Source organism: Pelobates fuscus, chromosome 3, assembly GCF_036172605.1.
Source record: "Pelobates fuscus isolate aPelFus1 chromosome 3, aPelFus1.pri, whole genome shotgun sequence".
NCBI lineage: Eukaryota > Metazoa > Chordata > Amphibia > Anura > Pelobatidae > Pelobates > Pelobates fuscus.
The window spans coordinates 202,284,096-202,296,673 of NC_086319.1; the positions used below are offsets into that span (position 1 = coordinate 202,284,096).

General features: G+C 40.2%; 1 protein-coding gene across 2 annotated transcripts in view; it reads right to left on the reverse strand.

The window, feature by feature from the left end:
• Positions 1-11,740, reverse strand: part of MAML1 (mastermind like transcriptional coactivator 1) — a 71,962-nt gene extending 60,222 nt beyond the window's left edge. For both annotated transcript variants that reach the window (XM_063445414.1, XM_063445413.1), the window contains exon 1: positions 11,304-11,740. In XM_063445414.1, the coding sequence (XP_063301484.1) occupies positions 11,304-11,633 (330 nt within the window). In that variant the 5' untranslated portion in view covers positions 11,634-11,740. The remainder of the gene's footprint in view (positions 1-11,303) is intronic.
• Between the last annotated feature and the right edge of the window lie 838 nt (positions 11,741-12,578).

Sequence of the window (12,578 nt, forward strand, 5' to 3'; positions counted from 1 at the left end):
GGGGCACAGTGTGTGTGTACACACGTATGGAGGGGCACAGTGTGTGTGTACACACACGTATGGAGGGGCACAGTGTGTGTGTGTGTGTACACACACGTTTGGAGGGGCACAGTGTGTGTGTGTATGTACACACGTATGGAGGGGCACAGTGTGTGTGTACATGTATGATGGGGCAGTGTGTGTATATATGTATGGAGGGGCACAGAGTGTGTGTGCGCGCGCATGCGAATGACGGGGTACAGCGTGTGTGTATGTATGTATGTAGAATGGAGGGGCACAGTGCATTTGTGTGCGTGTGTATGGCGGGGCACAGTGTGTGTGTAAACGCAGCAACGCTCCAAGCTTGTGAGAGAAGAACACGGCGGAGCTGCAGATTAGAGCTCCCTCGGGTCCGCTCTCTCCATTTCAGGGCTAATGGGCTAGCAGTGGAGAGCAAGACACTGTTCTCGGTACTATGGTAAAAGCACCAGGGAAATATTGATAGCACATCTTTTTAAAGTTGGTCCAATAGTTTGACATTTTTTATGACCTATACATGCAATCACATGTTAGTATTGTTACGACTTTATATACAGCTTCTATTACGATTACGGTAATCTATATTCAGAGGTCCATGCCCTGACAGTATATTATGTAATTCTCCAATTAAAAAGGGATATTCTGGGCCAAAGGCCTATAATCACAAACCCGATCAGTATCAGTTGCTTCCCATTGAGAAAAATTAGTGTAAAAGAAAACACCCTTTTTTCACACTAATTTTTCAATGGTTAACTACTGAGATACTGAGAATCTCAACTAGCTTTCAGCCTATCAGGGGCACACAGTCCAAGCCTTCCTGACTGAAATGTTAGATATGGAACAAAAGTATAGAGGCAGAGTGATTGGACACAAGCTTCAAGACGTTGGGGCTAAATCTCTGTTAAATGTTTAACTGTCTTGCACTAAAATTGTGACAAAGTTGGTATGGTACTTAGAGTGCCCCATTAATATACAACTTTTTAGCTTCTAACAATTGCATCAAGAGCGGAGGAGGAGAATGTTTAGTCCTATTGAATACTCAAGCCATTCTGGCATAAAGTGTGCAACCTAATTTTCCTTTAACAATCACAGGTTTATCCTGTCCCCCAAGGATGCCTTATACAATAGGATTTATTCTCTTAATCAAAAATACTTTTTCAGACAAATTGTCCTAGCTGCAGTCTGAAAGTTTATTTTACTACAACAGATCCATATGGATATCCCCTGATTAACTATAATAAAAACTATCACTGTCAGGATGGAATGTTTTGAATCTTCTAAAGACATAGAAACACTAGGATTTATTTTCCAGAACTGGCCTTTATGTAAAATTGATTAATTAGGTCATACAGGGAATTTTTTTTTTTTTTTAACCCACATTTTAAAATGTTTTACTATGGGGACTACCATGTCGATAATCCAACAACTGTGATTGCATAATGTAACCTGATAACCAATCTGGGTTTAGTACAATATTTTTGTTGTGGTTCCAATTGCTCTGTTTTTGGTTTCTGCATCATGTTCATAATCATGGTGACTGGTAACTAGGCCTCATGCTTGCAGTACAGAAAATGTGATAATTAGCTTACAAATCAACAAAACCGTTGAAATAATTGAAAAAAATCCATAAGTGTGTGGGTGTTAAACAAAATTCCTCATTGTAAGCTCATTCAAACAACATCATGAAACTTTTCCCTGTCAACATCAGTAAATTTGTCACATTTGTTGCTAAATCTCCCCCCCCCCTTTTTTTTTTTAAGCTGTAAAGTGTTGAAGAATAAGTTGGTATTATATAAAATGTTTGCATTAATAATGCAGAAGCAACGTACAAAGATATTATGCAGTGCTGTAAAAAGTGGGTAACCAAAACACATAATCTTGACAAAAGTTAGACTTACAAGAGCAAGTGATGAACTACAAGCAACTGTACCTTTAACAGGAAAAGCTCTACAGTGGAGAATTAATGATTACAAGGAGCTCTGGAATGTACACTGGGCTGGTGCCTAGTGCTGTGAGGGGTTGAAATAAGGACACAAAGCAATTTTAGAAGCCTATCCCTTATCCCAGTGATGACATGTGGTAGTTTTTTTTTTATTTTTTTAAATTAGACAAATGGTGGAGAAACTATTAATTGTTCTGTACAGGTAGTGCATTGCCTAAACTACAAAAGGATAAGTAGCACTAAGGGCAGAATGTTTGGATTCTGTGTTCATCATTTGTTGTGTGATGAATTCCGGGAAGGGGGAATTCATTCGAGAAGTTAAAGTTTTTTAACTTCTGGAATAAAAGGGAATCATGACATGTGTCCTCAAGGGGTTAAGGTAATAAAAGTAATTCTTCATTTAAGTCCCTGGAGTGCTATCCCAGTTTGTATTCATTTTTGGCTGGACTAGCACCGGGCATTATAGTTGTTTTGGTGGAGTGCAAGATTTTTGTGTGTGTGAGATAGAGAGAAAATATATATAGCAGTATTTGAGAAACTGCAATTATTACATTGCATTACTAAGACAGCCTCTAGTGGCTGTCAGACAACCACTAGAGGTACTTCCTGGTGTCTAATTGACTTTTGGTCACCTAACTGATGACGGACATCCTCATGAGGTCACCCAGAGTCAATAAAAATAATTTAAGCAATGCTTTCCTATGGGGATGGCCTAATGTGCTCGCAGCAAGCGCAGCAAGCGCATTAGGCCTCAAACCGAAGAGCACCAACCCAGCACAATGAGACATCGGCGCTGGAATCTAGAACATGTTACACTGGTACATTTTTTTTTTTTTTTTTTTTTAACCATTTAAGCTGGGGGTGGATTTGGGGGGTGACCAGAGGGCTCTATAATAAAAAATAAAAAAATACAAGTTCGTATTCCTTAAACTATAGAATCCCTTTAAGTGACAGATTGTAAAAAGTTGTGCATGCTGTCATAGCAATCTCCTTTCACAGGCTTACATATCAGTCAAAGAATTGGTAGGAAAAAACAAATCTGCCTCACAGGTACCCGAATAATACACATGGCAGTAGCTTGGTAACTCATTCTTCAACTGTAAACTCCCCCCTCAAGACAACTTCATTATACATAGAAACATAGAATGTGATGGCAGATAAGAACAATTAGGCCCATCTAGTCTGCCCAATTTTCTAAATACTTTCATTAGTCCCTAGCCTTATCTTATAGTTAGGATAGCCTTATGCCTATCCCACTCATGCTTAAACTCCTTTACTGTGTAAACCTCTAAAACTTCAGCTGGAAGGCTATTCCATGCATCCACTACCCTCTCAGTAAAGTAATACTTCCTGATATTTTTAAACCTTTGTCCCTCTAATTTAAAACTATGTCCTCTTGTTGTGGGAGTTCTTTTTTTAAATATAGTATTTCCCTTTACTGTGTCAATTCCCTTTATGTATTTAAATGTTTCTATCATATCCCCCCTGTCTCGTCTTTCCTCCAAGCTATACATGTTAAGATCCTTTAACCTTTCCTGGTAAGTTTTATCCTGCAATCCATGAACCAGTTTAGTAGCCCTTCTTTGAACTCTCTCTAAGGTATCAATATCCTTCTGGAGATATGGTCTCCAATACTGCATACAATACTTTTCCCAATGTGAACAGCGCCTCCATTACACTTGGGAAATTATAGAAATATATTTTAAATATTTGTTATTCATTTCATATTTATGCACTTGCTAGAAAAATGTGTAGAAAGAATATTAAAATGCAATTGCCAAATTTATTACCAGTTCCCCAAAAAAATATACCCTAGCTTATTTTCAGAGGATGCTTGTGATTTAAGCACTTGTTGCTAGTCACAAGTTTGCCATTCTATGTTTGGGGAATTTTCCCCAAGCATAGATTTGCTGAATTCCAAGTGCTAGTGAACTGGTCTTATCTTTGGGGGAATTCCCCCGAACGTAGAAGTGCTTTCAAGCACATGTTTGCTTTCGTTTTTTGCGGAAATAATACAGTCCCCAAAAATAAGCAAGCGCGCGCGCGCACACGCACACACTCTGTCTTGCCACAGAAATAACCCCAAGACATAGGTTAGAAAAGATCAAAACAGCATAAAACCATAAAGGAATGAAAAGCTCTTTAGAGTATAGAGAAGATATGCAATGCCTGACACGCCACAAGAGCATCTTTTAAGTGACTTACCATATAGAACCCAATTATTCCTTGCTCAAAATATGGGAAGCTTCAAAGTCTCTATGATACTCCTGCTTACAAATCAAGGTAATTTTTTTTTTAAATAACTCACACCTGTGAAATCTTTTCAGCTCAAAAACAAAGCGGAGGTTTTCTTTGTCATCATTCTACAAAGATGTTACAGGACTAAACTGGAAAGAGAATTTTGTTTTAAATAAAATCGAGTCGTGTGCACACAGCATATTCCCAGACATTTAAACCAATGCATTTATCAGGAAGACCATGAAACACTCATACTGTATGTTATGGAGTTATGCCAGGAGAGCTCTAGTGCTGGCCATCAATTGTAAGGAATCAAAATCAAACTGCTTCAGAACAGCTTGACTTTTTACCTGGGGTCCTCTGGGTGCTAGTCCCTTATCTTCACTACTTCAAACAGAGATCAAGAAACTACCTAAACTCTGGACGGCAGAGCCAAGAACCACTTAGGAGCTTTGGCTCTCCATTAAAAGAAGTTGAATTGTCAAACTTTTTGCCTGCATACAATGAGGGGGGAGGGGAGGAGGCACCAGGGCTGTAGTTCTTGTGCTTTGCATATTCCTTTAACACAAACAGAAAACATGCATTGCTTAACATTTTACTGAAATAGTCTGCTTCAGGACAGCAATTCAGTGTTAACCCCTTAAGGACCAAACTTCTGGAATAAAAGGGAATCATGACGTGTCACACACGTCATGTGTCCTTAAGGGGTTAATAACCACATATCAAATTAACATAATAGAACAAGGGAATGCAAATGCCATAGGCACTACCACGGTTGGCTTAGTAGACAATTCTTCTAAATCTTTCCAGCCACTTGGTATTATTTCTGCAATAAAAATTATTTATGTGCGAGATATCACACAAACTGAAATTTTTATCTGTACAGTCTTAGAAATATAATTATTTTCCAGTCTACCCACTCATGAGATAGATAGATCAAAATGTGATTCTTTGTTGAACTCATTTGCAGTTGCCCACCCAAATGTGGTAGTAACTTCACTGCACATTTGGGATTTCTGCTGAAAAAGCAAGTCTTATGGCTTGATAGGTGTGTGCAGATCCATATTTAACAATTTTATTGAAAAAAATAAAAATTTATATATATATATATATATATATATATATATATATATATATATATATATATATATTTTTTTTTTTTATTACACACACACACACACACTATTGTTAAATAATAGTATATATTCAATACATTGTAAAAGGAACACAAACAGGTATTCCTGACCCCATAGTGTTTAACCCACCATTTAGGTGACTTGTCCCCCCTTGAGTTTTTAGCTTTTTTTTTTTTAAATGTAATTCCAAGCGCCGCGCGGGTCTTCCGACACTGGCTCCGCCTCTGATCTGCCTCCTTGGTGACATCACAATTGCTGATTTTTAACCAACCCAATGCTTTGCCATAGGCAAGGGGGTGGGGCCAAGTTTTTTTTTTTTTTTTTAGCCGATTAGCACCTAAGCGAGGTGTATTGAATCAATGCATATCTATGAGGAAAACCCAGCGTTCCCATGCAGAGCGTAGAGACATTGAAGGGCAGTGCTGCTTACTGTGCAGCACTGCCCCAGGAAGCACCTCCAGTGGAATCTGAGGAATGGCCACTTGGAGGTGTCCCTAGGGGGCAATGTAAACACTGCCTTTTTTATGAAAAGGTAGTGTTTGCATTAAAATGTCTGAAGGCAATGTTTATACTCACCAAAGCAACTACATTAAGCTGTAGTTGTGTTGGTGACTATAGGGTCCCTTTAAACACGGATCTGCACACCAATCAAGCCATAAGACTTGCTTTTCCAAACAGAAATCTCAAATTTGCAGTGATGTTACTAGCACAGGGTATTCTGGGTGGGCATATGCATGGGAGTTCAACAAAGAATCACCTTTTGCCTCATTATTCCATTTTTAAACAATTCCTTGAAGTTTATGTTTGCTGTATACAGCAACTTTGAAACAACTCAGGAAGAGATGCAAAGCCAGTGAACCACTCTTTTGTTAAAGGACCACTATAGGCACCCAGACCACTTCAGCTTAATGAAGTGGTCTGGGTGCCAGGTCCAGCTAGGATTAACCCTTTCTTCTATAAACATAGCAGTTTCAGAGAAACATAGCAGTTTCAGAGAAACTGCTATGTTTATAATAGGGTTAATCCAGCCTCTGTGATTTTCACAGTGAGAAGATGCCAGCGTCCATAGGAAAGCATTGAGAATGCTTTTCTATGGACTGGCTGAATGCGCACGCGGCTCTTGCCGCGCATGTGCATTCAGCCGATGACGAGAAGGAGGAGGAGAGTATGTTTTCCTGGCACTAGAGTGGTCCTTTAATGCAAAACATCATGAGGTTGGTTACTGGCTTGCTATTGAGTCTAGGAATTGTTTGCAGGGCACAAACCAAGAAAGTTATTTGGTGGGGGGGCGAGGTGAGGATTGACTGAAATTATTCCCTCTCATATCTTGATAAAGACCATAGAATGGTCGAAATTTTGATTTTTCCACACATTTAATACAAATTTTTGATTCTTTCACAAAAACCAGTGAGTGCTCTCATTTCTACTTTTGGTTTCTATATTCAGTGCTGAGATAGCACCTTGGTCAATTAAGGCATCTCTCTCACACATGTCATGTGTCCTTAAGGGGTTAAGCACATGCAATCTGTGGAAGTAAATATCATTGGATCTTGTATTATCTCAGAATTGTACCACACATACTAAAGGCAGTATATGTAGTAAGTAGAGCATTCTATGGTTTGTGACATAGTTAAAAGAAGCAATCACTGGCAATAGTTTCACTCTTTGGGTACAAAGTGTTCTCTCACACAGGTGAACAGCAACCTATCCACAAACAGCTGGGATACTTAAAACCCTTGGACACGTACATCTGACAAGTAGTTGTGCTACTCTTGTTTAGTTATTACGGTGTTTAACTCTTAAGTGAAGGCTGAGAAGAGCACACACGGGGAAGACAGGATGTGTTCAATGCTATAACTGTACAAAACATAAATGCTGTTTCAAAAGTCAGATCACAAAATACCTACTCAAAATCAAAACTGCTTTGTACCCAGAACTTGCATCTTGTTGGTTCCCCAACCCACACCCCCCAAATGTCAAAGAGACAAAACACATACATAAATGCAAACTAATAAATTGTGACAGCATCTAGACTACAAAGAAACTTCCAGTGACTAAAATGGGAGTTTCCACGCACTACCACAGAGCCACTGAGTCATCAATATCACCCTTGAGCAGATTAGTAAAGAGGGAAGAAGAGTAAAAATAAATAAATAAATATTCCCTCGTCAGCTTAGCATGGGTTAATTTGCTCATCATAAAATACAGTAACGAACATTCAACCATTAGATTCCAAAATAACTTTTCCACGTATGTACAAAAGGAGCATTTAAAATAATAATTATAAAAAAAAAAAAAACTTCATCTGTACATGTAAATGTGAGCTCTGATGCTCAAAAATAATCAGAGAAATATAAAAAATATTTATACAAAAGAAAAAAAAAATCCACAATGAGAAAATCCAAAATGTGGCAAATAGAGTATTATAGTCAAGTTTAAGCTACCCAGGACAAGGGTTTACATAAATCCTATAATGTGACAATCAGCTGCCATAAAAAAGCAAAAACATTGAGAACATTTACAAACTAGAGGAAAATGAGACATCACTGCATAACTTACAGATGCCATCCCAGACACGATTGTTAACTTCACAGGATACTGCTGAGATGGGTTACACATTCATAGCCATTAGAAAAGACTGCTAACGATGCAGTGCAGACAGACCTCCGCTTGCCTGCCAAGCTTTGGCTGTGCCAGCACAATGCAAACAAACCTCACAACTTTACAGCTGACAGCCACTCAATAAAATATGTCTACCCCTGCACATTTATCACAGAGGAGCATTAGCACACAAACAAATTGAGGCCTAGTCATGCTTCCAGGACGAAAGGAGGTGGGGTAATAGGGTGTACCATTTGAAAGGGACATTCCCCTGACCAAAGAAAACACACTTTAGTAGAAATACCCTCAATGAAAATAGGCATGCATTTAATTGTGCATTTGTTCATTGGGGGTATTTCTAGAAAGATCTTGCAAAAGTTCTCTCTTGCCTGAAGCCATCACAAGCCCTCCCCTTTTAACGGCTGTCCAACCACAGACATTCCATTGCAGCTCAATGAGAGGTCTTTGCAAAGCAGGTGCTCTGGACAATTTTCTGCCTCTTGAGTTTAGCTCCACTGAGCTAACCAAACCAGGAATTAACAGGACCAGTTGTCTGATTGACAGCCGGGGGAGTGCAACAAGGTTCATACATTAAAATAAAGAAAGAGAATGCCATTTAACAGATAGTTGCCCTTTGTCAATTTACTACAACATATGTTGAGAAACAAACAAGCAAAGTTTGCTAAAAATGTGTGGTTTTTTTTTTTTTTAACATTATGTTTTTGTAAAAAAAAATGCCCATAGGCAAACCCTTGAGAACAAAGTCGAAGGTAAAAAAAAAAAGTGAGACACAAAAAAACTGCATGCCATCCAAGTGCCATAGCTCAACAATGTGCTGCAAGGCCCCTTATTTTTTCCTTACCCCATCTTTGTTTCTTCATATAAAATGTCTCCAGTCACTGTGGCCACATTAAAGTCTCACTTGTTAACTACCGGTAGGAACATCCAGCTCTTCCTCAGATTGCAAATACCTACTACACATGGCCAGCGTTCTCTTTAACCCCTTAAGGACACATGACATTAAGCCAAATCAGGAGACCACAATAATCTGCACAGAATTCTCTTGTTTCCAATATTTCCTATCACAAAAGAAGTTACACCCCCAAAACAACTGCTGTTTACAGAAGATGAAAGCACTGAATTATGCCTTCTTTAAGAAAGCGTTGTCTGTCTCTCCCACCCCCCAACAATTCTAAAATCCCTAGTCGCGGTTTGCTACCTATTTTGCCCCAATACAGAGAGCTGTAGAATGTGACGGAAAGGCCTATTACAAGAATTAAATAAAAACATTTAACAAGTTGACGGATTCTCTCCCCCCCCACCCCCCCAACAAAGTGTACAATATCCAGATTTAAGCTTTCCAATACCTTTGTAAACATATTGCACACTTCTGGTCTAAAACATTTTATGTGGCAATATCCTCAACATGCATATCACATCAAATTCTGAGCACAGTGAGTTATTTAACCCATGTTCAATGTTACTGAATATTTTCAAAAATAACATTTTCAATATTAGCTCTCTCGTCTCTGTCCCACCTTCACTATGCTAATATATTTCCTTCTTGCTGGTTACTATACCTTGTATATGTTATGGTACAATTTCCACAGCATTGTTTCACCAATCACACAAGTGTTAATATCAGGAAGCACTGCAAAGATTCCATGGGAGTTAGTTGTAAGTTCAGTTGAACAACTTTTGTCAAACTTGTGAAATCTATCGCTGAACTACAAATTTCAGAAACACTTGCTCTGCCCAAAAGGTAAGCACCTTAAAAAGTCACAGAAACATCCTGATTGACTAAACACTTCTGTGGGCAGTGCCAACAGCCAGAGTCTGGGAATTGCAAATGTAGAAATGTCTATTTTATGGATTTCAGCCTGCAATGCTCCTTTAAAACTAAAAACAAATTAACATCATTGCCTCAAAAGAGCAGACTTATTGTAGAAGCTCTGAAACAGAACACAAGTTACATGTCACACCACTGTGACATGACTATACATGCGCCATTCTATACATGCCCACATTTAAAAAAAAAAAAAAGTAAATTTTCGTTTAAAACAATGAAAACATTTCCCCAAAAAATAAATAGAAAAATCACTTCTTTTGACAAGGGTCACTGTATGGTCATGTGTACCAAGAACTTCAACACAAACAGTACTTTCTTTGGAACAACATGTATTTAATCCTTCAACTTAAGTTAAAACATATAAACAAAGAACCTAATGTCTAGTGTGAAATGTGCCCAAATTCCATAATAAAGTATTACATAGGTTTATGCCAAGCAGGATTAGCACTTTCATGAAATGTGTGCTGGACCACTTCAGCTGTAGTTTTTTCAGCCTTCCACTACTCTTACAATTGAGAAAGTTCAGCATAACTCCTTATCCAACAGAGAAGGCTATGAGAAGCTACTGTGCTGCTCTGATCAATGAAATACTTCAGGTACATCCCATTCCCATATACTGGATTTATCCTCAACCACCGTAAACTGTTTATTATTCAGCATACAGTTTACTTTCCAAAACAGCATTGTTTAAAAAGTGTACAATATTCTCCTGCACCAAAGTACATACTACCAGGAATGTTGATCACAACGTGATTTATGGATTTCAGGATGTCTTACTTTTATTCTAAATCTTTTACTGTAGGAACTTCAACTTTGTTTTAATACTTTACTACCTAGTAGCCTTATATACAATTTTAAACTAGCAAGTTACCTTTTTGAACCATGGAAGGTACACCCACACAGGTCTTAAGAGGTTTGACAATCCCCTCACATCACTAAATGGCAGACTGTTAAAAGAGCTGGGGCATGTGTAGCACCTAAAATTATGTTACGTTTGAGTCACCTGTTGGGTTATTATTCTAAGGATCAAGTTGGAGATTATTACTCAACGAATTTTGGCCCCTGTCTCTTAACGCTATTATCGATGGCTCCCCCTATTAAATAGCTTTATTATTAAGATGTAAACCTCACAACTTCTAAAAAAAAAAAAAAACAAGTGAGATGTGGAAGTTCTGTTTTAATGGTACACATGTCACATTGGAAGGAGGGGTTCTAAGTGTTGCCCCTGATTCTCGAACTCTGAAAGAGTTTCTCTCCTCTCCTATGAGTGCCACAATGAGTGACCCTGTGCTTGTGGCCCCTGGCTCTTACAATGTGGGGCCAATTGTTAACCAGTTAATCTCTGCTGTTACAATGAGTGGCCCAAAGTTTGGCTCCTGCCTCTAACTCTGGATAAGTTTGTTATCCCCCTTGCTCCCGGTATGAGTGGCCCCATTACTGAGGGCCCACACTGAGCAGGTCCCGTTGGGGGGCCCCCACACCTGCCTCGCTGTGCGCTATACGGGGCCGGTGGTCTTACCGCGATCAGGGTGCTGTTCCTGCACTGCTCCCCGTTGCCGGCTGCCCCCCCGGTGTCCGCACTGTCCATGCTGCCGGTGCCGGCCTGGCTCCCCCTGCCGGCCCCCGTGTCTGCCGGTGGCGGCTGCCGGTGCTTGCCGGCTCGCTTGGCCTTGGCCTGCAGGCAGCGCTGGTGGAGCTGGAAGGTGTGCTGCCGCTCTCTCTCCAGCCGCTCTCCGGACACGGCGTCGAAGCGGGACTCGCAGGAGCCGTGGTGCCGCCGGCACAGCTCAATCCGCCGGCGGAGGCGCTCCATCACGGCGCTGTGCCGCTGCACGACGAAATCCGCCATTTGGGGGGAATCCTGTCCCAGCGGCCACCTGGAATCGCGAGCGCCCACTCCCCCTCCCTCACCCTCACAATTCCCCAACTCCTCTCCGCTCGCCAGCCATTGTTATCTGCGCAACCGCCATCTTGAAACTGCTTTTTTTTCTTTTCCTTTCTTTTTTTTTTTTTCCGTAGAAGGCAGTTAGCAGAGAGGGGCGTGACGTCACGACACCCAGGCCCCGGGGCGCTCGACCAATAGGGAGCGCGTGAGGGAGGAGCCGGAGCGGTGACGTCGTATTTTGTAAACTGAGTTGTTTGTCTACTGGGGGTGCTGGAAATAAGGGGCGGAGACTCCAAGGAAGACTAGCCTTGACCTATCAGGAGGCTCTTGCGGTCCTGATTGACAGTTCTTTTGGGGTGGGCGTGGCCTGTGGTGTTGATTGGCAGGCTGATTTAGCCTCCCTCCCCTTGCTGGTTGCTGTAGTTGTCCAGGCTCAAAACAAAACAAAGTGGTTTTTATTTGTTCAGTGTGTGTTTTTTTTTTCCTTTTGGAACAAAGCTTAGATTCTGTAGAATCTAAAAATAGTAGGAAAGGGCAGCTCCTTCTGATTAGAAAACTTAGCTCCAACAATGAGGCAAATCAGCTATTTTTAGTAAAGAATAATCACTGTTGACATTCCTTAATACTTCATGCTCTTCCTGAAGTCCATAAAGTTTTTTGTTATGAAAGTCACAACAAGATTTCTTCTATCTTTGTTGGCGAAATCATAAAAAAAAAACAGAAAGAAAACGGATCAGCAGTTTATTTAAAGGAACACTCATGCACCATAATCACTATAGCCTGCTGTAGTGGTTATTGAGCAAGGAGTATCCTGGAACCTTACCGAGGTAAGGGGGAGATATTCTCATACCCAGGGCTGCCAGCAGATATTTTGGGGCCCCTGAAACAGTTCAAGTTCTGGGGCCCGCC